The 26,501-nt window shown below is 59.2% G+C and overlaps 2 protein-coding genes across 17 annotated transcripts; one reads left to right on the top strand and one right to left on the bottom strand.

Annotated features, from left to right (window-relative positions):
- Positions 1–392: 392 nt before the first annotated feature.
- Rhbdf2 (rhomboid 5 homolog 2) lies at positions 393–26,186 on the bottom strand. Of its 16 annotated transcripts, none has more exons than XM_087208432.1 (21): positions 26,108–26,155; positions 22,803–22,967; positions 18,836–20,747; positions 14,936–15,099; positions 12,062–12,218; positions 11,147–11,271; positions 10,445–10,640; positions 10,153–10,350; positions 9,195–9,323; positions 8,711–8,829; positions 8,378–8,572; positions 7,397–7,508; positions 7,110–7,184; positions 6,774–6,935; positions 6,328–6,437; positions 6,126–6,189; positions 5,926–6,020; positions 5,670–5,745; positions 5,437–5,537; positions 5,167–5,320; positions 3,195–4,482 (listed from the first exon to the last, which is right to left on the bottom strand). In XM_087208432.1, exons 5-21 carry the CDS (start codon positions 12,203–12,205, stop codon positions 4,063–4,065), a joined length of 2,475 nt encoding a protein of 824 aa, XP_087064558.1. In that variant the 5' UTR covers positions 12,206–12,218; positions 14,936–15,099; positions 18,836–20,747; positions 22,803–22,967; positions 26,108–26,155; the 3' UTR covers positions 3,195–4,062. The 16 variants fall into 16 exon arrangements, 15 of the variants coding, with proteins under 15 accessions (XP_087064558.1, XP_087064559.1, XP_087064557.1 ...); XM_087208433.1 differs by lacking the exon at positions 26,108–26,155 and adding an exon at positions 24,202–25,689; XR_015450239.1 differs by lacking the exons at positions 18,836–20,747; positions 22,803–22,967; positions 26,108–26,155 and adding exons at positions 393–2,478; positions 2,906–2,984 and having other exon boundaries at positions 3,547–4,482; positions 15,007–18,829.
- On the top strand, positions 1,039–2,240 carry Aanat (aralkylamine N-acetyltransferase). The gene is made up of 3 exons (XM_004860757.4): positions 1,039–1,214; positions 1,434–1,588; positions 1,935–2,240. The coding sequence occupies exons 1-3, from the start codon at positions 1,052–1,054 to the stop codon at positions 2,238–2,240; spliced, it is 624 nt and encodes a 207-aa protein (XP_004860814.2). The 5' UTR covers positions 1,039–1,051.
- Positions 26,187–26,501: the final 315 nt, after the last annotated feature.

The following is a 26,501-nucleotide window of genomic DNA, read 5'->3' as shown; positions in this document are numbered from 1 at the left end:
GAGGGAGGGAGGGGTGACCTGGGAGGGATGAACTGTGAAGACCTGGGAAGCTGCAGGGTGTCAGGGCCGAGGAGGTGCCCATATGGGCTCATCCTGTGAGCCGAGGGAGGGGCAGGCAGTGTTTATGTGCCCTCCATGCTTCTTCCACCGCCCCCCGACTCCCTCTAACTCTATCCCCCATCTTGTGTGAACATGGCTCAGTCTCAAGCCCTCTAGACTCCTGAAGGGCCCACTTTCATTGTCTTTCTTTTGCTGTACTGGAGATTGAACCCAGGACTTTACACTAAGCTCAGTCACAGCCCTTTCAAAATTTTTTTGTTTTTTTGCTACTGGGGATCGAACTCAGATCCTTGCACTTGCGCAGCAGGCGGCGAAACCACTGAGCTAAATCCTTGGCCTTTCAAAAATTTTTTATTAAGACATGTTTGCTATGTTGTACGGGCTGGCCTTGAACTTGTGATCCTCTTGGCTCAGTTTCCAGGGCTCTGGGATTACAGGCGTGTATTACCACATCCAGCTATTAGGGCCCACTTTGATTAAGGGGCTTTCCCAGGCCTGAGGACTAAGGCTGCCTAAAAAGCTCCAAGTCATACTATCTTGCACCCAAAGGACCGTAAGTCTCTCCCTGGACAGGTAAGACAAGCCCCTCGAACCGCAACGTGGGAGGCCCAGGCACCTGCCCACCCTGCAGTTGCAGCAGAAGGGGTCACAGAGGCTCACAGCATGTCTCAGGCTCCATCAAGCCCTGTCCTTCTCTTCCACCACCTCCTGACGCTCAGGAAGGCAGAGATCAAGTCCAGAGGTCTGGAGGGGCCACTCAGCATCCTGACCCCGAGAGCAAGTGGGGAGAGACAGCAGCCATGTCTGGGGTCCCTGGAAGCTGACCTGGAGAAAGAGCCCATCTCTTTAGGGGTTGACCCCACCCTGGTGCCGGATGCACTGCCTCTGCCTCTCCTCCCTGGAGATGGCTCAGACCCAACCCTCGAATGTGTCCCGCAGGTGACAAGGCCTTCAGAAGCTGGGACACCACGGGGAGGCACCAGCAGCCAGGATGTCCATGCAGAGCATCCTCTCCCTGAAACCTGAGACCCTGAGCCTGCCACCTGGGATCTCAGAGTCCCCAAGCTGCCAGTGGCGCCACACGCTCCCTGCCAGTGAGTTTCGCTGCCTCACCCCGGAGGATGCGGTCAGCATGTTCGAGATTGAGCGTGAAGGTGAGCAGCTCCGCTCAGGCTGGTGTGTGAAGCCAGCCCAGGAGTCTTCTAGAGTCTCCTGCCCTTCAGAGCTGGGTGTAAACTGAAGGATCAGATCATGTGTGCACTGAAGAAAGTGGGGGACACAACCTGACAGTCACCTGTCTTCCTGTGGTGGGTGCATCTGAGTGGCCACTCGCTGTGCAGTGCCCACTGAGCGCCCGTCACCTCCCGCCCCAGCCTTTATCTCTGTCTCGGGGGCCTGTCCCCTGGACCTGGCTGAGATCCGGCACTTCCTGACTCTGTGTCCTGAGCTGTCCCTGGGGTGGTTCGAGGAGGGGAGCCTTGTGGCCTTCGTCATTGGCTCCCTTTGGGACAAGGAGAGACTCACTCAGGTGAGGATGGGGGCCATGATGCCCAGCTCCTGGGAAGCTTCTGGAAGACGCCTGGGCAGGCACTGGGCAGACAGTGGGCAGGGAGCTCTGGGACTGGGGCTTCTTCCAGATCCAGAGATGAGCACAGGCCACAGACCCCTCCCAGGGGAAGTGTCCAGCCCTGCCCTTGGGGTCTTGAACAACTTCCGGTTTCCTCCATGGAAAGGAGGCATAGCTCCCAACTCGGGGTCCTCCTTAGGTGGGAAGGGATCCCCTTAAGAAGCACTGCCCTTGGCCTGGGTTGGGTGGCTTGGGGGGAGCGAGTGCCACAGAGGTGACCTGGACTCCCGTGCCCTGCTCACCCCAGGAGTCGCTGACGCTGCACAGGCCCGGGGGCCGTGTGGCCCACCTGCATGTGCTGGCTGTGCACCGTACCTTCCGGCAGCAGGGCAAGGGCTCCGTCCTGCTGTGGCGCTACCTGCAGCACCTGGGCAGCCTGTGGGCGGTGCGGCGGGCCGTGCTCATGTGCGAGCATGCACTGGTGCCCTTCTACGAGAAGTCTGGCTTCCAGGCTGTGGGCCCGTGTGCCGTCACTGTGGGCTCCCTTGCCTTCACAGAGCTCCGGTGCTCGCTGCGCAGCCACAGCTTCCTTCGCAGGAACAGCGGCTGCTGAGCTGGGCTCCTCCGGGCCTCGGGAGGTGGGGAGACAGGCTGGGGCTCCCATCCGGCCTCCTCGTCTCCTTCTCTGCCCACCCCAGCCTGGCTGAGCTGGAGAGCCGACAGCGATTCCCAGCCAGAGTAGTCAACAGAGAGGAGAGGGGGTGGCTTCGCCCGGTCCAGGCTGTTCAGATGGCAGGAATGCCGCGTCCTCTGTCCTCACAAGGTCCCCTGGGCCTCCTGCCCTCCAAACTCTGTGCCCAAGACCAGAGTGGGTTGGTAAATGGGGATGGTGGGAGGGGTTTTCAGGTCCCTCCTGTATTTCCTGCCTCATCCTGATTCTTGGGGGCCTCACCGTCACCCCTTCTCGGCCTTGGCCCCTCGCACCGGGGAGAGCCAGGAGCAGGATGGGGAGAGGCCAGGGGCCTGGCTGATGGGTGGCCCCGGGGCAGGGAAGTGCATATGAGGGGCCCTCCCTCCTCCTGCTGGGATCCCCCGTGTGCCCCACCCACCCCTCTTCCCTCCTGGCCATCCCACTGTCCCACATGGACTCCTCTGCCCCAGAATAAAGCAGTCATGTCCCAGTGCCTCCTGGGTGACTTGCTGGTGTGCTGTGTGGCTCAGGGTGAGGCACAGGCATGGTGAAGGGACTCGTCCCTGGCTGTAGTGGCAGGGCCTCACCTTCTCCTGCTACAGCGTCTCAGGCAAGGCAAGCCAGCAGCATCCTCACTGCGAAGGTGGAGCAGGTTGGGGCAGGGCCCTGGGAGTTTAAGGATGCCGTTCAGTCCTTACAGGAGACCTGCCAAGGTCTTCCCTCTGGCTCCAAGATGGTTTCTGGTCCAACTAAATCCCAAAAAATCCCACAAGTTTTTTGCTGTCCCTTGATTTAAGCCACTGCCTCTGAGCTGATGGCCTCAGCCCCAAAAGTTCCAGCCTTCACTGCACTGGTGGTCTCAGTTCAAAGAGAGTATTTCCACAAAGAATATCATTTAATACACTTGAGAAATCATCCATACAAAGTTAGCGTCACTTTTTAAAATTAGGACCCTAATATAAACTAGTCAAAAACAAAACGAAAAACAAAACCCTGACCCAAGCACAACTGAACCTCGGGCACCCCTGGGAGCAGGTCCCCAGCTCTGTCCCCTTCACTGGGGCAGAAGTGAGGCAGAGGTGGCGGCGGCGCCCACCTGGCATCAGACACACGGGCGCCAGAGGGAGGAGTGAGGGGGGCTGGATCCAGCCTCTGTTGCTCAAAACAAGCAAAGGCTCCTGGTGTCCCTGTCCCTGTCTGCGCGTCGCCTTGCTTCGTCTGTCCGTACCATGGCCACAGCTCCTCCCAGATGCCGTCTGGAGCCTAAGGGGAGGCTCATGAGGCCTCAGATGAAGCAGGTGCACTCACGGGGGAGGCAGGAGAGGAGAAGCAGGAAGGGGACCGTGGTGGGGACCCTGGTCCTGGGGAAAGAGGGAGCGGCTCCGTGTCTGGCAAGGGCTTGCTCACAGTGACCGTGGGGAGAAGCACCAGCAGATGCAGAAGCCCCGGCCCTGGGAAGAAAGGAAACTGTCCCCAGAGGGGATCCTGCGAGAGGGGTCCCTATGAGGAGTCCTGGAACCAGACCCTCGGAGAAGCAGGGGTCCTCGTTGTCCCCAAGCCGGGCCAGGAACACCCAGGCCTGAGAAGGAGGGGCCCGCGCCCTGGGAACTGCCTTTACTGGCTGGCTCGCTCGGAATCAGCCTCGCCGCGTTGCGTTGGGTGAGTGCCTGGGCCTGGGGCCAGTGCCAGGGTCTCTGCTACGCACAGCAGCGCACGGTAGGCACGGTCCCTGCGACATCGGGGGTCAGTGCAGCACCTGGTCCAGCTCGTACTTCTCGCAGAAGTGGCTGGTGAAGGGAAAGCAGGTGAGGTACTCAATCCAGGGCCAGTTGATGGGGTAGATATAGAGCCAGAGGACCAGGGAGGCAAAGAGGCCGGCGAAGACCAGCAGCGACACCAGGATGAGCGCACGCTTGCGGTACTTGTCGCTGGTACCGAAGGTGATGTAAGGCAGGAAGGCGAAGGCCAGCAGCATGCCGCTAAGGAAGCCGAAGATGTGGGCGATGTTGTCGATCCAGGGCAAGAGGCCGCAGACGAACAGGAAGAGCACAATGGCTGACAGGTTGAAAAAGGCCTTCCAGGGCCGCTCCAGCAGCTGCCAGCTCTGGAAGAGCTCCACGAAGAGGCAGGCAAGGAGGCCAAACTGTGACCCAGCCGGGCCCACCTGGGATAGAGGAGGGGCGATTTGCTGCCTTGGGGTGCCAGGTACCAGGCTGGATGAACAGCACCAAGGCCTAGCTCCTGGCAGGGGCCTGGGCACAGCTGGAGCGGCCAGAGCAGGGCTGGGCTACTCCACCCTTCCTTTCAGCACACAGTGAGCACCTGCTGCATTCCTGCCCAGTGTGGCACTGTGCAATCAGCAGGACAACAAGCCGGCTCTGGGTGGGTGGCTACAGTGGGAGGGGCCAGAACAGAATAAGCAAGAGTGAGGTTGAACGGGCAGAAAGGCTGTTGAGTCTGTAGGCCAAGGAAAGCCACAGGGCTCACGCCACAGATGCTCCCTCTGCTGTCAGGAAGCGCCATGGTTAGAAGCAGAAATGAAGCAGTGAAGGGGGCCAGGGAAGCTCTTGCTGGAGGTAACCAGTGAGCAGAGCAGGGCTTCGTATGCCTGGCGATTCAAGATCACCACTGTCCCCTTTTGCCAGGGATTAAGGGACCACCAATGAGCCCTGGCTTAGCTGTCCACCCACCATTGAGCGCACACAGGAGGGGTCCCATGTTCCTCTAGAACATCCCAAGTGGGTGGGATGGGGGTAGAAGCCTGGCCCTCCCCACATGCCACAAAGCATTGGGCTGGAGTGGGGGGCACCTCGTCCCCCCTCCATGCCCTTGTTCCGCAAGTCCCTACCTCTGCCCGGTAAGGGAGGAAGATGGCGCTGGCAAGGTTGCCCGTGATGCCGCTGAGGACGAAGATGATAGCAATGCGGTGCCAGCCAGCCAGCTTCTCCAGGTCACGCAGGATGGTCATTTGGAAGATCACAGACACAAGGCAGTGCACCAAGCTGGGGGCCGGGCACACCGGGCATGGTCAGCACTTCAGGAGCAGTGGGGTCAGGCAGGTTGGGGTCCAGGTGGTGGCACCACAGGTCCAGGTTGGGGGCAGTGAGGACCCTCTTACCCAGCGTGGAGGAAGAGAGACAGCCAGAGCCTGTAGAACTGGTCTGGGATCTCAGGGTTGAGGAAGGGCAGCAGCCCGCACACTTGGTCCAAGCAGTGCACCTGGGGGTGTGGGTAGCACGTGTGGTCAGCGCTGGCTGAGTCCAGGGATGCAACGTGGGAACACGAGACCCCTGTAGGCCTCAGTGCCCAGAGTGACAGCCCCTGCCCTGACCCCTCCAGGGCCTCACCCACCTGGGAACAGAGCGTCGCCTCTTCATGGAAATAGCCATGCATGAACTCACAGTACTCCCGAGTGGTAATCTCACAGCTGGGGCACAGGAAGGAAAGGGGCAGCATCAGGGTCCTGGGGAAGCCCTGCCCCTGGTCACAGCAGGCCCAGGAAAGCTCCCTTTCCTCCTGCTCACACCATGGTTGGCCCTAGGCAGGGAGCGGAGGGACAGTTACAGGAGGACAGCAGCCTGGGGGTGGTAGTGCCAGGCCAGCTCACCTGCCCTTGGTGCCAATGCAGCAGGGGCGACCCTTGATCATGCAGTCTATGTGCAAGAAGCCTGTGTGGTTGCTCCTGGCCTGTTCTGTGCAGATCTGCAGAGGGGATACACAGGGGTGGCTAAGCGACAGAAGCCATCCATCCCCACCCTTCCCAGGCCACTTTCCGCCCAGGGTGCTCACTCACAGGCACTCACTCACCGGCCACTTGGTGATGTCGTCGGGCCAGATGTGGGCACCACTGGAGGCTGGCTCCTCACAGGTCCTGGAGGCAGAGATCAGACTGAGTAGGGTGAGGGGCTGGGGCACCCCTGCCTGCCATGCCCATCCACAGCATCCAACTGGCCACTGAGGCAGCCTGGCCGTGGGCTGCTCTGGATGCATGGGCGGCTCTCGGCTGTACCTGGGGTCCTGGTTGCACACAGCCCCCGACGTCCGCCTCTGGCCGAGATCAGACTTGTCCATGGGGGGCCCAGTATCATCCTGCCACTTGACAAAAGTGGCCAAAGTCTCCTGGAGGGTGAACAAGGTCTGGTCACGCCAGGGCAAGGTCACAGCATCAGTGCAGACGAAGCCTCCAGGACAGGGGCTTCTCCCAGATGCCTACCGAGGCCTGACCCTTCCGAGGCCCAGCCCTGGCCTCTTGGGCAGGGCCTGAGAACCGAGCTGGGGAGCAGCAGGGACCGTTCGGCGGCAGTCTCTGCGCTGGGCTGAGGACCTGGGGTGCGTGGGGGACTGCGGGGCTAGGGGATGCAGGGGACATGGTCACAGCCCTTAAAGGACCCTCCCCAGGCCGTGGCAGGGGGAGCAGGGAGGGACCAGTGCGGGGTGGCAGGGATCGGGGCCCACCGAGCAGTCCTTCCTCTGGGTCTGGATGCAACCCGAGCGGTCATTCTGGACACAGCAGCCTGAGTCGCGCTCTAGGTCCCACTCCCGCCGCACTAGCTGCTCGATCTGCTGGTCCTTCCGGATGCAGGGGGAGAATTTGGCCCCCAAGTGAATCAGGTCCATCTGGGAGTGGGGCAGGAGTTGGTGAGCCTGGGCTCAGACTGGCGGGGCCACCACTCCGCCTCTCCTCGGTCAAGTTTCCCGATGAGGGGCTGGGTAGATAGCCGCCCACCTGCCCGGCAGGTGTGACAGGACAGGGGCTCCCCACTCTGATGGCACCCCCGGGCTGGGCCTCACCGAGCTGGGGCCGACCCAGAAGTTCTCCTGCTGGATGAACTTCACGCTCTCGTACACACCTTTGTTCCTCAGCACCTGTTGCGGAGGTGGCATCAGAAGGCTGAGCCCAGAGCCAGGAAGGGGAGAGGGGCGGGATAGTCCCCAGTCCCTCCAGGAAGGGCGCAGGCCATGGTGAGCCTGAGCACCTCCTGCTCAGGCCTGGCGCTGGGGGCAGAGATTTGGCACCCACTGTGCTGAAGCATCAAGGAGAGGCTGGGGCCCGGGAGAAGGCTGAAACCCCGCCTCACCAGCTGGGTGGTGACGTGCTGGGCAAAGCCCACGGGTGCGATGCCATACGTGCAGATCACCAGCAGCGTGATGATGATGTGGACGAAGGTCAGCCAGTAGGTGAAGTAGGGCCTGGGGACAGAGGCTAGGCTCAGCCCAGCCACAAGGCTGCCCTGGGTTCTGCTTCTACTCTTCCCAACTCATCCTTCCCCAGAGCAACTTTCAGATGCTCTGCAATCTCTCAGCTCAGAACCCTTGATGGCTTCCCAATGCCCTGAGGTTGAAGTTCAAAATCACCCTGTGCTGCACACAGACTGCACAGCCTCCACCCACTTCTGCTGCCTTTCCTCTTCTTTTCTTGTAGTTTCTGAAGCCCCAGGACCTTTGCACCTGTTGCCTGAGAGGCCCTGCCCATTTCTTTTCACCCATCTTATCTTGACAGCAACTCTCCCAGTGAGCTCTGCACCCCTACTCTGTCCATCTGTCCAGGATGCCCACTATACTTATTCTCGTTCGTTACTTGGAATTTGAGGTTCAGTGTCTATCACGTCACACTGCCAATCATACACTGAGAATCACCTTCCCTGGTCTCTGGTTTCCCTCAAGGTCACTGTGCACAGCCTCCCCCAGCAGCCCTCACAGCCCAGCTTCCATCTGCCCCATGGATCTGCCCTGCCCCACGGATCTGCCCTGCTCCACATTCCCTTCTTTTGGGGCTGCAGCATCTGTGTGCGGTGATGCTCAGTGATCTGACTGCTATCTGGGCACCGGGCTGAGGATCTGGGTGCAAAAGCAGGAGCTGGAGGAGAGGCAATGAGACTCCGGGGCTCCCCCAGACACAGGCACCCCAGCTGCGGTCAGTCCCGACCCACAGGAGAGGCTCCTCTAGCGCTTGCTAGCCATGGGGGTACAGGCTTTGCAAGGGGCCAGGAGGACTGGGAAGCACTCAGGCCCCGGCGGCTCCCGGTCAGTCTTGGGATGGGGATGGGGCTGGAGCTCACCGGTGGCTGTCGAAGCTCTCCAGCTGCCGCTGCACCGTGCTGCTGATGCTGCGGCGGTAGCTGCGGTTGAGCCAGTTGCCCACCACACCCAGGCCGTAGTGCCGCTTCTTCCTGTCGAAGGCAAAGTGCTTCACGGTGGAGGCAATGCGCTTGCCGCGCCGGGTCACTGGGATGGGGGTGTGGCCACACTCCTTCCTGGTGGGGACAGCAGCTCTCAGCCCGATGTCCCCTCGTCTCCCAGACGCCCACCGCACGGCTCAGAGGGGCTGGGGGGCCGGTCAGGTCTGGGAAGGCCACAGGCTGGGTGGCTGGGATGCAGGATCCCACACTCACAGAGGGATGTGCACCCCGTCGGGGGAGGCTGAGGAGGCTGAAAGTGGCATCGCTCGGAAATAGCTGGCAGAGAGTGGGGGAGACTCAAACACATCATCGGGCATGGAGCTCATTTCTTCCTGGGGTGGAGGACACAGACGGTGGTACAAGGAGTTACCGTCCCAAATGGTGCCCCCAACACCCCAAATCGGGAAGATAGGGTGGACAGACAGGCTCTTTAGGATGGAAGGAGAAGCCACATGCCTGTCAGCCTTGACGGTCACTTCCCCTATGGCCACTGTCCCCACCCAGTCCTTGCTCCGCCTGACAGAAAGCAGGGCCCCAGCCTGGCAGCCCCATGCAGGACACAGCCTGTCCCACCAATGGGACCAGGCCTTTGGGTCTTTCAGGGCCCCCACAGGATACGATCAAGGCCAAGGTTGCCCCTCCCAGCTCCCAGGCTACCCCATCCCCTGTCCTCCAAGGGCCCACACCCCATGCTTGCCTTACTAAAAAAGGAGGAGTCAAAGGTGTCTGCCCCATCGACTGCATCCTCCTCCAGGAAGCTGGGGTAGGCAAAGCTGCGTTTGATCACCTGGCACCGTTGTCCAGTAGCGTCCAGCACTGAGCGCCCCTGCACATGAGGCAGAGGCCCGGGCATCAGGACTGGGGCACGGGAGCCCAGGTCCCCAGTCCCTCAGCACCAAAGGACTTGCCAGGCTGCCCTGGAGCAGCATTTGGGAGTGGGTTCCTGCCCATGCAAGGTGCACAGGGGAGGGGTACAGGCCAAAGCAGCCCTTGAGGGAGGAAGGCTAGGATGCCCATCGGCCCTGATTTCCCTGCTCTCCGTGGTTTGGAGTCAGCTCCTCCCTGGCAACCTCCTGCCCCTCTGGCATGAACAGCTGACACCCTAACACCCTGTGCTCCCCCATTTCTGTTTCTTGGCCTGGTACACCAGGCCCCTGCTCACCTGTCTGATCCCATATCTCCAGCCATACTTTTCATAGTCATCCTTGCTAAAACCACATCAAACTGCTCCCCCAAGCACCATGCTCCTGGAAGGGCCACAAGGCCTTTGCCTAAGCCATTCCCATAGCTGAGGGTGCTGTTCCCCCCTTCCTTTCCTGAGTTCGTGCCTTCTCTGACACTAGCCTCTCCCAAACTGACCACCAAGCAGTGACACTGCCCCGCCTGGGCGCCTCCTCTGCCCAGCATGTCACAGGCTCATTAACACAGTCAGGGGAGTGGCAGGCATGCCTCTCACTTCCTACTTCCTTGGCTTATGCGTCAGTGCAGATTGGCTTCCAAAACAGGACAGGCAGTGGGGGGCTCACGTGAGAACTGGGGCACCCCCTCTCTCCAGAGTCCCAGGACACCCACTGGTGTGAGAAGGCAGGCACCTGAGTGAGCTGCAGGGTGGGAGGAAGGTAGGTGCGGGCCCTGCCCACAGGAGGGGTTCCCACCTTGAGGAGGGCGGCCGCAGCCTGGAAGCTCATGTGGGCCACGGATATCCTCTTTCGGTGGGGCAGGTAGCCAGAGCGGATGCTGGTGAAGGAGGTGAGGGACAGGACCCCGGGAGTCAGCGGCGGGTGGGGGGCGTGGGGCCGGTCTACCTCGTCTGGATGGCGGAAGGCCCGGCCCCGGGCCAGCGGATCCACAATCTGGAGCAGACAAAGGGTGAGCAGGGCTGACCAGCCCTGGGGCGGGGGTGGGGGCGGGGAGAGCCACCCAGCCGCCCCCACCCATGGAGCCCACCTTGGGCATCTTGCAGGGTTTTGGAGACTCGGTGCCCTGGAAGGACAGCCCCTCCTGGCTGGGCAGCTCCAGGTCCCTCTGGCATGCGGCCTTGAGCCGGCCATAGCGCACGCTGCAGTGGTGCAGGCTGCGGCGCTGCCAGTGCTGCCGCTTGCCCTCCCAGTCGCCGCTGACCCCGAACCACTGGGCCGTGCCCCTGTGGAGCAGACCGGTGGGTGGGCGGTGTACACGCACACAGCACACACCCCCAGGGGGCAGAGCGCGTGTGAGGCGACCGTGAGTGTGCAAGGGAGGCGAGGGGACGGGGCACGTGTATGTGGTGGCGCTGGGTGACCGCCTCGCCACACACTCGCGTCCATGCGCCTTCTGGGGAGGTGGGGATCAGCTTTCCTTGAGCTCCTGACTGGAGCCCTCTGACCAACGGCCGAGCGAAGGCTGGAGCATGAGGAGCAGGGCTGGGAAGAGGTCCCCCCAGCTTCTTGGACCTTCTCGGCCTCCACATGGTGGCTTTCTGCAAGGCACGCCCCTCTAGGCCTCAGTTTCCCCATCTGCAGCATAACATGACACTCTCACTAATGCGACAGCCACTGCCTGCTATTGCCTCTCACTCCTTCTGGAAGGGACATGGGGACGGGCTCAGCAAATGTCCAGGTGCCCAGAATCTACGGGTTGCCGGGATGGCTGGGCAGGGCAGGCACTCACTTGCGGATGCTCTGGGACAGGGAGGCCTGGCGGCGGAAGCCAGGCCGCTTCTCTGTACCATCTTGCCATCGTCCCTGCGGCTCCTGGAGGCTGACGCTTTTCATGTAGGTAGGGTTCTTGGGCCTCTGCAGGAAGGACAGGTGGTAATGTGTGCAGCCTCCCGCCGGGAAAGCCCTGAGAACAAGCTCAGCCCCGCTCAGCACCCACCCCAGCTGCTTCTGTGGGGAATTAGTTCATTAACTCTTTTGCTTGTTTTTGTAGTGCTGAGGATGGACCCTGGGGCTCGCACATGCTCGGCAAGCCCTCTACCGAGCCACACTCACAGCCCTCATTGTGCATTTAAAATCCCTGTGTTCTCCTGTCTCCCAGCAAAGCCCAGCATGCCTCCCCCTGCAGCACCTTTCCACTGGACTTTGTATATTCTACATAGCTCCTGGGGTGAGCAGGCGGCACGAACACAGCACCCCTTTATGCCCCAGCTCAGCAGGAAGCCCACGCCATTTAGGGCCTGTCCTCAATGAGCTCTTTATGGGGCGGGAGCTCATTTCCATCTTCCCAAGAAGCCAGACACTGTAGATGCAGGCTGCTGGAGCTGTGGACCCCGTGCCCCTCAGCCCTCAGAAGGGCACCGAGAGCTGGCTGGGTATCTGCATGCAAAGAGCCGGCACCCACGGGTGCCTGGGAGCCCTTTCTCAAGGACAGCGCTCTGCTGTTCCCTATACCCCATGCCCCAGGAACTTGTTGCAATATCTTATCAAGCCCAGGAAGGAGGCAGCAGACCCAGGGGCCCAGCTGCACAAAGGCGGGGCTTCAGGAAGGAGGAGCCTCTTTGGGAAGTGAAACCGGCTGAAAGGTCCCCTCCTGTGGGGACGTCTGTTCCCTTGGCAGGCTGGTGAGCCTCGTCTGGCCCCTCACCTGGGGGGTCATCCTGTCCTGCTTGCTGGGGGCCTGGGCTTCGGGTGGTGGGATGCTGATAGACAGGTTGGGCGGCTTCCGGCTCTGCAGGCGGCTGCTGGACACAGAGGAGAGACTCCCACCATTCTTGTCAGCTGAGGCCATGGTGGGCAGCAGCCTGGAACAGAGACAGGGTGGGATGCAGTGGGGTGGCAGCACCTAAGGAGCTGAGGATGCTGGTCCCAGGGGAGGCAGCCTAGGCTCAGAGCCAAACTGCCCAGGGTTGGCTTAAAGGCAGACTGCACCTGGCTGGGTGGCGCATCTATCCCCAGTCTATTTCTTTTTTTTTTTTGGTACCGGGGATCAAACTCAGGACCTTGCACTTTCGAGGCAGGCGCCAGCACCACTGAGCTAAATCCCCAGCCCCCAGTCTATTTCTGACTTTCGTTCTATACCAGTAGGGCTCAGGAGGCCTCAGATTTCCACCTTGATCCATTTTTTGGCGTCATAGCTTTAGATAAGAAACAATCCATGGAAGGAGCACAAAGATGTAGGATTTGAGCCGGAATGATCTTGGGTACCTGGTTGGGGCAGGCCAGGGCCCCAGGTTACCTTCCTGTGGTCAATGGGCCCTGACTTTGTCCCTGGGAAGGGTTTAGGGGAGGAGAACGCAAAGCCTCCAGGACAACCTGGTGGGATGAACCACTGATATGGTGCTGGTACCCTTGCTGGCCAGGTGTCTGCGGTGGCAACCAGGGGCACAGGTGCTTCTCAGAGTGGGGATTCCTGAGCTGCACAGCAGGAAGCGGCAGCTCAACCTAGTTCCCAGAGGAGACAAACTCACCATGCCAGTCCCTGCCAGTCCCTGCCCCTATGCCTGTCAAAAGTAAATGAAGACTTTTGACTTATGCCTAAAAAGTGACTTATGCCTATAATCCCAACTACTCCTGAGGTGGAAGATTGCCTGACCCACGAGTTCAAAGCCAAGCTGGTCAACAGAGTGAAATCCTGTCTCAGAAAAGAAAAGAAGAAAAAGATAACTGAAAATGCCTGTCTGATATTTTTCCACAGTGGCAAATACATTTTAACAACAGAATTGATATGTGCGCCTGGAAACAAAAGATCTAGAACTATAATCTAGAAAGGGATCTCTGGGCCCCTTCCTCCAGAGCTGCCCCTCTCTCTGCTCCTGGAAACTACACACACTCACACCTTCTGACCTACAGTGTGGCCCTCTTTCCCTTTCCATACAGACAGACACACTTTATCTGCTTTGAAGACAGCCAAGATTTCATTGAGTGGAATGCACTGAGATTTACTCAACACATGGGTATTTAGGATGTTTTGGGCCCAGCACTGCAGCAGACACCCCAGCCCACACTGTCAGTGGTGGAGAACCTATGGCACGCATGCCGCAATAGGCTGTTTGGAGTCACTGAAAGCTCTAAAACGTTCGCCATCACTGCCTGTATACTACAAGTTCTAGGAACGGGAAGCTGGCGTGGAGGGCAAGTGCATCTGCATTTCATCGGATCCTGTCAAATGGGCCTGGAGGGAGAAGGCAGCAACTCACTCTGACTGGGCCTCTTCCATGCTCTTCCTGCTTCCATGCCCAACTCCCAGTTCCCCTCTGCCTGTTTCCTTCTCTTCCTTACAGCCCTGTTCTGCCCTATGACCTTTATCTGGCTAAAACCCTTAGTGTTTTCTCTCCTCCACTTCCGAGGTCCTTGGCAGAGGGTTTGGTTTTTCCTCCCCTTCTACAAGGCCAGGGACCCTATACCATCTTCTGAGTGGGTGCTGGCCAGGACTCATGATCAAAAGCACGAGAGTGGTGCCAGGCGTGGTGGCGCATGCCTGTAATCCCAGTGCTGGGGAGGCAGAGGCAGGAGGATCTCTGCAAGTTGGAGGCAGCAGCCACCCAAATGCCCATTAATCGAGAGAGGGATAAACAAAATGGGCTGATCCATGTTATCCCTTTATCTGCCACAAACAGGCACGTAGCATGGACAGATGCAGGGCACATGCGTGAGCATCATGCAAGAGAAGCAGCCAGAGATCAGCTGTGATGGGAGACTGTCCACCTGCAAGTCCTGAAAAGGAAAATCTAAAGGGACGGGAGCAGACAGGGGTTGCTTGTAGTGAGAGAGAGAGAGAGAGAGAGAGAAGAGAGAGAGAGAGAGTGTGAGAGTGTGTGTGTGTGTGTGTGCGCGCGCGTGTGTGTTTCTTCTTGGAGTGATGAGAATGTTCTGGCTGTGGTGACAGTTTCACAACTCTGTGACTGTACTGAAGACCACTGCATGTCACGTGTGAGACAGGTGAATGGAATGGTTTTTATGCACTGTATCTCCAAAGGGCTGTTAAAAAACAAAACCCTTGGGCCGGGGATTTAGCTCAGTGGCTTCACCCGTTGCTGCGCAAGTGCAAGGACCCGAGTTCGATTCCCAGTACCCAAAACAAAACAAAACAATAAAAAACCCTTGCCAGCTGTGGTGGTGCACACCTGTAATCATATGTCTGGGAAGCGGAGGTAGGAGGATCACCTCGAGTTTGAGGCCTGCCTGGGCTACATAGCGAGACCCTGTCTCAAAAACCAAACCGAACAACAAAAGCCTCAAACAGCTGCTCCACAGACGGTGGGGCTTGACCCATGTCAGTCAGCACCCCCATCAGGGGAGAGGGCAGCTTCTTCTGTTGCCACGGGCTGCCGCTCAGCTGCCACTGCCTCCTCACCTGCCTCAGAGCCTCTCTCTTTCTCGGTGCATTGGTCTTTTTCGTTCACTGCTGGCTTCTGCCAGGGGAGCGCTGGCCCCTCAGGTGCCATCAGCATGTATTTGTTAAAACAATCACGTGGATGAGGCTGCCCTGGGCTTGGGCCACCTGGGCCCAGCTTCTTACCTTCAGATCTGGGCTTGGCCTGAGGCTTCCTAGCCTGTGGAAAGGCGCCTAGAGCATGTTCTGGGACTCACCACCCGCGTACAGAGGCTCTGGAGTCCAGCCTCAGCTCCAGGGACTGGGGACAGGAGAGATGGCTCCACGTTAGCTTCCCTGGCACTGGTGGTCTGTAAGAAGGAAGGGTGGCTCGAGGGGGCTGCTGATCAACGAGTCCTTTCTTTTCTGTTTTTGTTTTTAGTTCTGGGCATTGAACCCAGGGCCTCTGCATTGAGCTACATCCCTAGCTCTTTTTTGAGATAGAGACTTGTGAAATTGCTAAGTTGCCCAGGCTGGGCTTGAACTTGCAATCCTCCTGCTTCAGCCTACCAGGGGGCTGAGATTACAGGTGTCTACTACCAGGCCCAGTTCATCAAGACCCCATCTCAAACAAACAAACAAAAAATAGAGTAAGGGCCCTACAAGTTGCTTGCAGCCCCACACACCACCCAAGGCCAATGTGGGCCCCCAGGGCCCTCTGGCTCTCCACCTGTGGGTACTACTGGAGTCTGGAACCTGCCTAGAGCCAGATGTTAAAATCAAGATGAAAAAAAATTTTTAATAAGGGTTTTAAATTTTAATCAGTCCATGTTTGCAGTACATAATGATTACATTCGTCATGAGGGGCTGGTACCTGTACTTAGCACATCTTCATTACTTCCCCTTCCACTCCTTTCCCCATCTCTAGATTCCCTTCCCACTTACAAAAGATCTGTCTCGCTGTTGCCTATTACCTATGTTTGATTTTGCTCTTTAAATTATTTACACTTTGGGTTTCTCCTGTAAGAGAAACCATGCAAGACTTAAGCTCGTGTATCTGATTTATCTCACGTAACATCATGGTCTCAAGGTGCATCCATCCTTATTTTTTGTTTCAAAATTAATAGAATAAAAACATTTAATTTTAACAACCCAGGAACTGCTGGCTGTCTTCTGATTAAGGTTTCCTTTCTGTTAAAATCAGCCAGGCATTTAAGACAAGTGTTGGAACTAGCTGGATGTGTTTTGTTATTAATAATTTATTGAGGTGAAATCTACGCAACATAAAAATCAACCGTTTTAAAGCGAACAACTCAGTGGCACTTCTGTGTGTTTTTAGGAAGTCTTGTGTGAGTGATCGCCGAGGCACATGGCAGGTCCTGCTGGGAGTGGACCCCGGAGCTGCAAGGAGGCGCCCCACTGGGTGGGCAGCAGCAGTCTGCTGCGCGCCAGCAAGCCCTTATCTGTCTCTGTCCTCCAAATACCCTTCAAGGTCAAAGTCACTGCTTCCTTTTTTTCTCCTGTGGTACTGGCGACTGAATCCACGGCCTTTACACTGAGCTATATAGTACATCCCCAGTCCTTTTTATTTTTTGAGACAGGGTCTTGCTAAGTTATACACACTAGACTGGAGCTGATGATCCTCCTGCCTCAGCCTCCCAGAGTGCTGAAGGATTACAGGCCTGTGCCACCACGCCTGGCCACTGCTTCCATTTTATAGTAGGGAATGGAGGGTCAGAGAGGCTCATTAACTTGCCCAAACTCACGCAGCCAGGAAGGGCTTGTAGCTGGGACTCAAGATATCTAATTCCAGGGCTAAGGTCTCCTGGGGGGAAGGAGGGGCAGGGACTCTCCTGCAAAGCAGAAAACAGGGGCATGTGTTCAGGGTTGGAAGACCCTCCAAGGAGCCAAAGCAGAGGGTCAAGCAGGAGGGACACCGGGTTTAGCGTGCCAGTGCTTTTCAAAGAAGCCCCACAGAGGCCTGAGGCTGCCTGGAGGGGACAGAGGGACTCCCCGGGGAAAATAGAGGCCAAGGGGCAGAACAGGTCCCTTCTGATTCCACCGCGCACTTCCCCTTTAGGCTCTGCACATGGCGGGGGGGCTTTGGCTGCAGAAGTCCTCGGCCCAAGTGAGGACTGTGGGTTGAGAGCGGACTCCCAGGTGGGCTCCTGAGACAGCACCCCGGGCCCGGGCTGCTCCACCTCATCCAGGGGGCACCTACAGCCTGGGTTTTGGCCCTGCTATCCCCGAGCGCAGGGCCACTGAGCCCACACTCCTGCGAGACCACAGATCCGTGACCCTCCCTGTGGGCTGGCCGCTGGCTCCGAAGAGCTCTGGGGTCTCCAAGGACAATGCTGCTCAGGACGGCTCTGAGGCAACAGCCTCCCCTGGGGCCTCCGAGGGGCACCTTCCCCAGCACAGCCTCCTCCGGGGCCAGGGTGCGGTGGGAGGGCCTCAGGTGGGCACTGCTTTGGGAAACTGAGGAGGGAGGAGGCAGCAGAGGAAGCCAGGTGGGAGGGGAGGTGGCAGGCAGGCAGGCAGGCAGGCAGGGTCTTTCTGGAACCCTAAGGAGATCGCACTCAACCCCCTGGAGCCAGAACTTCAGACCTGCCCCGCACCCACCAGACCTCCCACCAGGCTGCCGGCAACTCCTCTGCCTGGCCACGCGCAGGGTTCCTGTAGGAGCACTACCTCCTCCAGGAAGCCTGCCTCTCCCCACCAGGCAGAAGCCACACTGACCCCTGCTGTCCCACAGCGTCCTGCAGACTTGCCTAAGCGGCGGTCCCCTGCCGGACCCCGGGCAGCACGGGGCCCGTACCCAGCCGGCCCCCTGAACAGGAAACCCATACATGGAGCTTTTTCTGTACCACTTCCTCCCAGGGCCTCTCCACCATGAAGCGGAGGGGCTGCCAAGACCACCGCGGCCCGAGGGTGTGCAGAAGAGGACGGGCTGGAAGTCCAGCCCCTTCCTGGGGCTCAGTGGGTTGCTAAGTGCCCGGGCAGAGGGGATACTGTCAGAGCCACCCTGGGCTCTTACACGGCCCACCTCCAAGCCAACGGCAGAGGCCCTGAAGAACAGAGTGCTGGACCGTTGGAGGGAGCACCCACTTACCACTTAGCTCCGCCCCCAGTGTGCATGCTCACCACACAGGAAATTGGGACATCTCGGGACCAGGCCTCCTCCTGCCTGCAGTCGCATCCACCGCTCTCTCCAACACCCCAGGCTGCCTTCTCGGCTGACCTGGGGTTGAGTGGGTGGGGGTGTCTGAAGGACCAGGCCGTGGGACAGCCACCTGCCCATGCTGGCTTCTAGGGAGATGCCCACCCCAGAGAAAGACCTCTAGGCTGAGCCCCAGAGGAGCTGGGAGACTCAAGGGCCCCAGATAGAGGGAGTGGGGCTGTGGGTGGGTCAGACTCCATTTCCTCTTCCTTCAGGCCGGTGTCCAGCACGGGGTGGGGGAGGGACAGATCCAGAGGAAAAGGAAAGTATTCAGATCCCCGAGGGACCACAGGTTGAAGAATCTATACCTGGGGCCAGGGGTCAACACCTGCTCTAGAGTCACAGCAGCCAGGACCAGGTGTACACAGAAATGCAGGCTCAAGAAACCACCTCTGCTGCCCAGAGAATCTGGTTTCCCCACAAAGGGTGGGGCTGGGCACTCTCAAGCAGGGCCTGTCTGGTGTAGCCAGGGTAGACAAGGCCACCATAGGGAGGTCCACCAGAAGCACCACCAGCACCCAGTAGAGGCAAGGTGCTGGAGGGCGGCCCTCCCCACAGAGCAGGTGGCATGAGCCCAAGCTCAGTGCCAGCCCGCTGTCTCCTCCCAGCCCCAGATGCAGTACCATCTCCATCCAGGAGTCTGGCTGACGCCCCTCTGTCTCTCCACCTGCCCATCACTAACATGCCCACACCGGAGGCTTCTGGAGGCTCCCCAATTCTTGCTAATGATGAATAGATTCCCCACACCCCTGGGCTCTGCAGATTTGCCCAGAAATTCAGCCAGAAATGGGGGCAGAAGGGAGCGAGGGCCCCTGGGTGAGGGAGGAAAAGGACCCCATTCAGAAGGCAGGATGTGAGCAGGAAACAGGCAGGGAGGGGCTGGTCACCTGCGGTCACCTGCCAGGCAGTGAGGAAACCACAGCCTGGCTCAGAAGTCACTTCCAGCTCTGGAGCCCTGGGGACGAGTCCACAGCGTCCCCAAAGAGTAGGCGGCGAGGAGGGAGGGGGCAGCGGAAGGCCGGTGGCAGCTGTGTGTCAGTCCTGGACAGAATCACAGGATGACACCACAAAGCTCGGGGTGCAGAAGTTGATTCTCTCCCCTGCTTCCTGGCCACAGACACCGAAACTCAACCTCCCTCCCAGGCTGCTGCTGGGAACCAGGGTGTTTTTAAAAAGCAGCCAAGAGGAAGAGGGCCCAGCAAAATGCCAGTTCTGCTGACCTCCGGGAGCTGTTTGGCCCTGCTGGCTGGCCCCGGAAGGAAGGCTCATGTAAGCACTGTCATCTAACTCTGTGTCCCCTGGCCAGCCCCCACACAGCCCATGACTCATCCCTGCACACTCCCGGCCCTGGCCAGAGGCAGTGGGATGCAGAAAGGGCAGGAAAGTGAAAAGCTGGCTTGCCTGAGGCCTGGGGACAGGACTTGGGAAGGGCAATGAGGGACAGAGAGGCACCAACAGCAGCGAGTGGCCAGGTGGGAGGCCAAGCAATGGCGGGCAGTCCCAGGAGAGGAGGGGAAGAGGAGAAGGGACCTGAGCTCCCTTCCCTTCCAGGACCCTTCCTGAGGAGAGGAGCTGGAGGCACAGACACCAACGACCCGCTCCACCTGAGCCAGGGAGCCACTCAGAAGGAGGGAAAAAAAAACGGCCCGGCCGGGGGTTCGCACCCTCAGGAACCTCACAAACAGCTGGGCTCTCTCCTCTCCCTCCCTCTCCCAGGCTTGCCCCAAATTCAGAGCAGGTTTGGGGACTTGGTGGCCTCTGGTTTCTCTGGGCTTTTCCCCATCAGGCCCCACTCTCTTTGACCCAGTTACAGTGGTTTGGCTGTCAGAGACCACCACAGACACGGGAAGCGGGTACTGGGCCCCAGAAGCCGTCCCGAGCAGGGTGTGAGGGCCTGGCCTGCCTGTGCATGTGACAGGCCGAGGGGCACACGCTGCTCCTGGGCACCCCGTGCCCTCTGCCCCAACCTCTGGCCTTTCTCAGGACCACTCAGCAGAGGAGCTGGCAGCAATGCAAACGCTTCCTCCTCCGCTGGGGGACCCTGACCCAGGTAGTGGGCAGAGCTGGGGGTGCCTGAGTTCTGGGTCCCCAAACCCAAGATGCAGCAGCTGCTGGTAACATTCAGAACAGGCACCACAGATGTGGGGATGCAGCCAGGCCTCCCCACTGGGCACCCTCTCACTCTGGAAACCGCTGGACCCCAGGTGTTTCCAGTGTGTGTGGGGGTCTGGCCAGTGATAGCAGCTGGGCAGGGATCCGGGTCCCCTGGACAGAACTTGGGACATACTTAAGACTGACAACAGCAGTTCCCAGAGCTGGGGGTTTGACTGCAGCTCTGGGGGGCCGTGGAAAGGGAGCAGGCATGGTTGGGTCCCAGGATGCTCACCCAGCAGCCCAGTCTCCTTTGGGGGGGGGCTACTGCCTCACTTCTGTGGGCCCCTCCCTGGCAGCCACACACCAGGACACAGGAGGGCCCTGGAGAGGAAGCGGGCACACCGGGTGTCACATCAACACAGGGTTGGTGTGAACTGCGCTTTGCTCCAGTTTCCCAGATTTGCTCTTGGGCTTGGGTAAAAGTGAATTGGGTTTTCATTGGTCCTTAGAAGCAGCAGAGGCCCAGCACATGCTCAGCAGTTCGGGCAGGAGATCGGTTCAGGCCGGGTGGAAAGCAGACATGGTCTCTCTACTTTCCTTAGGGGCTCCTTGACACCAAGGTGTGACCACCCAATGCATGTAGCTGAGGCTGTCTTGGGTTTGCAAACAGATGGGCCGCCCAGTTTCCATCTCCTCTTGGTCAGACTGTAGACAGAGAAAATATAGGTCTACCCCCATTGGCTGTGTGTCCTCGGGCAACATTTCTGAGCCTCAGGTGGATTATACACCAGACACTGAGCAGCCTCCCAGCATCTCAGATCTGGCAGCTTTGTCACTGCTAACCCGGGATCACACTAAGAACATGCTCAGCTGAAGGACAGAGACCCTCCTATCTCAGAGAGTTAAGTACCCTGCCCAGTGTTACTCAGCCAGAAACAGACCCTGAGCTGGCCAGCTGGGAGCACCCAGAGCTCCAAGGAGCTGCAGGTCGCCCTGGGGCCTTATCCTCCACACACCAGGGGGACCCTGGGCATCCTCAATTCTGCTCTGTCTGCATGGAGCCCCTCCACAGGGAGGGTGCATCCCAGGCAGACACTTTTCAGCTTGTAAACAGTCATTAAGGAGCTAATAAACCTGATTTCCCAGAAACTTACCCTGGGGCTCCCCACTTCCCCTGAAAGAGGCTGGCCCTAGCCTCGGCGGCTGCCAGGGCTTGAAAGCACTTGGACATAGGCCCACCTGGGCTGTGCCCATAGCGGGTAGGCTCGAAAAGGCTCCTGTCCGCCACCTCCCCTCCCAGCTTGCTTTGGGGCAGCATTGGGTTCTCTGGTTGAGGAATGAGAAGGGGTCAGAGGCAGGGCCAAAACCTGGTTGGGCCACCTCACTGCTGGGAGACTGTGGGCACCCTGCCACTGCTGAGCCTGTTTCCTCTGCTGGGAGATGGGTGGTGCCCCGCCACGGGGAACCAGCAGAGATGACAGCAAAGATCCTGACACACAGTGCCTGGCACACAGCCAATAGCAGGCTGCTGGGTTTGTTTTGTCCTAGCTGAGCTCTGCCATCGCCACTCACATGGCCTCTGTATCTGAGCCAAGAGCCCCAGAGGTAACAGGGCTCTATTTGACAGGTAGGGAAACTGAGACTCAAAGAGGCTGAGTAACTTCTGAGGTGCCACAGTCAGGGAGCGGGTGAGGCTGCACCACCAGCCAGGGTCCTGTGCTCTTAACCTCTGTACTCTGCAGGCCCCTAGAAGTGAGGCGGTCAGGAGGCAAAATGATGCACATGGAGGGGCAGCTCCAAGTAGCTGGGGTGCACAGGCCTTTGGCTCATGAGCCCCTCCCACTACCAGGCAGAAGAGACAACTCCTCCTAAGAAAAGGCTTGGAAAGCACTTCTCAGCTTATCAAAGGGCTTTTGCAAACATCTCATCTAATTGAGGCGAGCAGCAGGAGGAGGTTGTCATTAAGCACCCTGGCTGCTAAGGTCCCCAGCCCCATGGCAGGTTCCCCCATCCTGCTCTTCCAGGTCCCCTAGTGGGCACAGGAAGTCAGGATGTAAGGAGACCCATAGGAGTGGGAAAAGGCACCCCCTGTGAGGGATCAGGGACAAGAAAGCCTCCTGGTGCCACCTGTGACACTGGGCACAGATGCAGGGGCCATGTGTGGGAGGCAGGGGAGAAAAGTGAACCCTGTCCACTCAGCCCAGTCTCAGCCCCAGGAGCCTCGGCCAGAGAGAGCCAGGGTGAGGGCCATCACCTCTGTGATTCCCCCAGTACTGTGAGGGATACACAGCCGGGTAGGTAGGGACACCCAGGGAGTGGGCAGCAATCCAGGCCCAGATGGAAACCCGTCCTCATTTCCCTTGGCCCCCACCCCAGACTCAGCTGCTTCTACAGAACAATACCAATGCCGCTCCTCTGGACTAGTTCCCACCTGGGCCCCCAACAGTCCATCCACAAGGCAGGGCCTCTGCCATGACCCAAGTGCGTCATGCACAGCAGCCATGCTCCTAAGATGCCCCAAGTCCGTGACCACAATGGCTCCGCTCACTGTCCCCATAAGAGCCACACACGAGCTAATTCCCACCGGAGTCTTCACCTCACAACGCTCCCACTGTCCAGCTGGGGAAACAGGCACAGACCATTTCAGTGACTCCCACCCTACGGGGCACGCTCTGATAGACTATGCCTGCTAGCCCCTGAGCCGTGCCTCTGCCCCCGAGCTTGGAATCACCCACTCCCCCTATCCATCATCATACTCACCCCTCGCCCTCGGCCAGGGCCCACCTGGCTCAAACCACAATCCTGCAGGGTCCAGGCAGCACTGGGGCCGAGCTGCTCCTGCACCTTTTACCACAAACGTGCCCCCGGGTCCTTGCATGAATATACTGAAGAGCCCTAAAGGTGTGTGGGCAGCTCTGCACCTCCCTGAGGATGAGAAGGAAAGAGGAGCTCCCCTTACACAATCTACTTCTCAGGGAGACAAAGGTCACTTGAGGGGCAGTCCCAGGAAAGCCCTTCTTCTCAACAGTGGGGCAAGTGGCAGCTTCTCCTGTGAGGACGCCTGTGTCCTGAGAGTTGCCTGGGCCTGACAGCTTCCCCTTCCCAGCCACTGTGCTATCGGAGGTCAGCCAGCACCCTGCAGACGCTGAGTCCGCCACGCCTCCCTAGCCTGGCTCAGCTGGAAAGGAAGCCGGGAGCCACTTCCAACACACTGCAGAGGTGTGAGCTCACTCCGGAAACTCCCTCAGGCCATGGAGCGGCACCTAGGCCTGCTCCAAAGCCTGGGGCAGAGATCCCAGGGGATGTGCAAGTGGAAGGTCACCAGGAAAAACACACACTTCCCTTATGCTGCACCAAGGACAGGTCGGGGTGGGCAGACCCAAAGGGAAGCGTTGGGTGGCTCATCCAAGTCACTGGGACACACCTGACCTCCTCCCGCTCTGATCTAGTGTCTGTCTGGGGCAAAGTTCATACAAGTAGGACAGGGATCCTGGTGGAGGCCACAGCAGTGTCCAGAGCTCAGGGTATAGAAAAAAAACTCCACCACTGGCCCCAGAACAAAACTGAGACCTGACATGGCCCCCTCAGTGAGTGTGTGGCCATGACTTAGTCCACCGCTTACAGGAACCGAAGTTTCCTTCCTGGATTCTAGAGTGTGAATGTGGGTGGGGGTGGGGGTGATGCCAGGAGCAGCAGTGGCTCGGGGATGCGTCAACCGTGTAGGAGTCACTGGGTGATTAGTTTACCAGGCTTTTCCAGTGAGCCTGGGGATGAAGAGCTCTGTACAGGTCTGGATGCTCAGCCCTGTGCCTCGAGAGAGACACACAATGGGGGCCATTAGGACTGTTTTCTGCCCAAAGGAAGGGTGGGTATTTCACTCCAGTCTGTTACGGTAAAAAGATCAAAACCAAAAACCAACCACATACCTCCACCTGCTGCCCTCTTGCTCTGCCAGGGTCCCCAGGCAAGGGGGCCAGGTATTAGAGTGGACAGGACTGGGGGAATGGAAAACTATTAGGAAATAGGAAGTGAGGGCCAGGGAGTGGCCTGGGCTCCTGGGCACAGATGTGGCTGCCTCATTTGACGCTGTCCTACTGGCCACCATCCTCAATACCAGAAAGCTGGGAGTCCAACTCCAACAGTTCCCAGTCATCCCTACCAGGGTCTGCCGGGCCCGCAGCTTTGATCTTCCATCCCTCACAGCCGCTCAGCTGATGCCATGATCAGCTGCCTCCTCCACTAGCGAGGTCCCCACCATCACACTGCAGGAAGGGAGATCAGGGAGCCACGGGAACAAGGAGCCCTGCTTCTCCTCAGGTATTATTTTCCTGGTATAAGTAACTGGAGTTAGGTGTGCACTCAGAAGGGAAAATTCCAGCAGGTCTCACGTCCACGCCAGTTTCAGCAATCCAGCTTTGGGAACACCTATGGGGCCAGGGCTCACCCTGTCACTTTCCATCCTCGGGGATATCTGAGCTCAAGGGCTGCCCTGGGGTAAAGAACCTCTTTCCCAGCTTGCCCTCCACAGCACCCAAGTCTGGTTCCTGCTGGGCCTATGTGAGAGGGGGAATCAGACTCCAAAGCACACCGCTTGCCAGGGGAATAACTGCCCTCCTTACCCTCATCTCCTTCCAAGCTGCTCCCTTTGGGCCGGGGATTTAGCTGCACAAGTGTGAAGGACCCAAGTTCAATTCCCGGTACCCAAAAAAAACCCCAACCTGCTCCCTTCACCACTGAGGAAACTGAGGCTGAGAGGGGAATCAATGAGTAGGACTCTGATGGACCAGGTGCTAGGGGTGTTCCTCAATCTCAGCGCGGCACTATCAACCTTTTGGACTGAACAGTTCTGTTTGATGTTTAGCAGCATCCTCAGCCTTTACTTTCAAAAGCCCAGTAGCAACAACACTCGCCTCCCCTCCTAAGTCTGTGACAACCAGGATGTCTCTAGACATTGCCAAATATCCTCTGGCAGGCAAAAGTCCCTGACCTTCAATCCCTCAATAGCCAGGAGTGTGACACACACCTGTAATCCCAGCACTCCGGGAGGCTGAGGCAGGAGAACTGCAAATTCGAGCCCAGCCTGGGTAAACTGGGTGACTTAGTGAGAATCTGTCTCAAAATAAAAAATTTAAAGGGGGTGGGGGGACTGGGGATGTAGTTCGGTGTGAAGGCACTGAGTTCAATCCCAGTATTAAAAAAAAGTGCCAGTTCCCAGTTGAGAACTACTGCTCTAAAACAAGCTTCACTTTCCCCTCCCCACTCTACTGTGACAACGGCATAACACTGACACTGGGTTCACTCTTCCACTAGCAAGTGTCACGCACACTGGGGTCCTAGGTCTAGCCTCGTGAGGGAGATTTCTCCTTCACCGCGCTCGCTCTCTCTGTGTCTCTCCTCTCTCATAGCCCCAACCCTCTCCCTCTCCCTTGGTCTTTCACTGAGCTGGGAAATCCCGGACAGCTGGGTTCCCTCTCTGCCCTGGGGTAGGTCAGCTCTCCATAACCTCCAACCCGATGCCCTAAAGAAGAGCAGAGGGGGGCAAACTGGTAGAAGGCAAGCAGAGGGCCCACTATCCCAAGCCCCTCAGTCCAGAAGTCGGGGCTCCAGGGTCCAAGTGCAGAGCTCCGGAGCAGCCTGGCCCCGCCCCGCCCCGCCCCGCCCGCACCTGTTCCACCTCGGTGAGGCTCCGCGCACAAACTTCGGCCCCGCCGCCCGGAGCTCACCCGGGACAAGCGGGAGGGCGGGGAGGTCTGAACTGCCGGCTCTTGTGGGGCGAGGGCGGGGCCGCGCTCCGGCCCGGACAGTCCCCTCTCCTCCTTCCGGGCCTTCAATCGACGTGTCCCGAGTGCGGAGACTCGCGCCTGGACCCAGCGTCGGAGCCGAGTCCGAGTCTTGCGGTCCCGCGGGCGCAGAGTCCGCCCCCGGCCTCCGAGGGGGCCCACGTGGGTGGCGGGCGCTCGCCAGGGCGGGCGCGTCCCTCCCCCGTCAGGCGCCCCGGACGCAACCCCGCGACCCTCCGGCGCCCGGCCCCGCCTGCCGACCCGTGCGCGCAGCCCAGCGCTCACCTCCGCGCGGCCCCAAGTCCCAGGACGCAGCTGGGAGCGACGCTGGTGGGCGGCTGGGCGGTGGTTCCTCGGGGGCGGGGCGCCGGCGCTCCGCCTCCTCGTTACCTGCGCTCGGGCCGGCAGGGGGCGGGAGGGGGCGGGGACGAGGGCGGGGCTCCGCTCGCAGAGCTCCTCCCTTTGCCCCAGTCCCGCGGGGTCTTCGCAGGGGCAGAGCCCTGTTTTCCTACCACCTGACCTCTTCCTTGCGCCTTCCTCTCCCTTCCTGGCACGAAGCACATGCCCTAGGTCTGCACTGCCACCATCACGCCTCCTCCTAAGGAAAAGTCCCCCGATTCTCCCCTCCCCCTCCTCTAGCGCCCCGTTCTCGGGCCAAGCCGGCTGTTCCCTCGAACCC

Source organism: Heterocephalus glaber, unplaced genomic scaffold (genome assembly GCF_053883595.1).
Source record: "Heterocephalus glaber isolate CG9 unplaced genomic scaffold, H.glaber_assembly_v1.0 deba00000937, whole genome shotgun sequence".
Taxonomy (NCBI): Eukaryota; Metazoa; Chordata; class Mammalia; order Rodentia; family Bathyergidae; genus Heterocephalus; species Heterocephalus glaber.
This window is presented reverse-complemented; position numbering and strand designations above follow the sequence as displayed.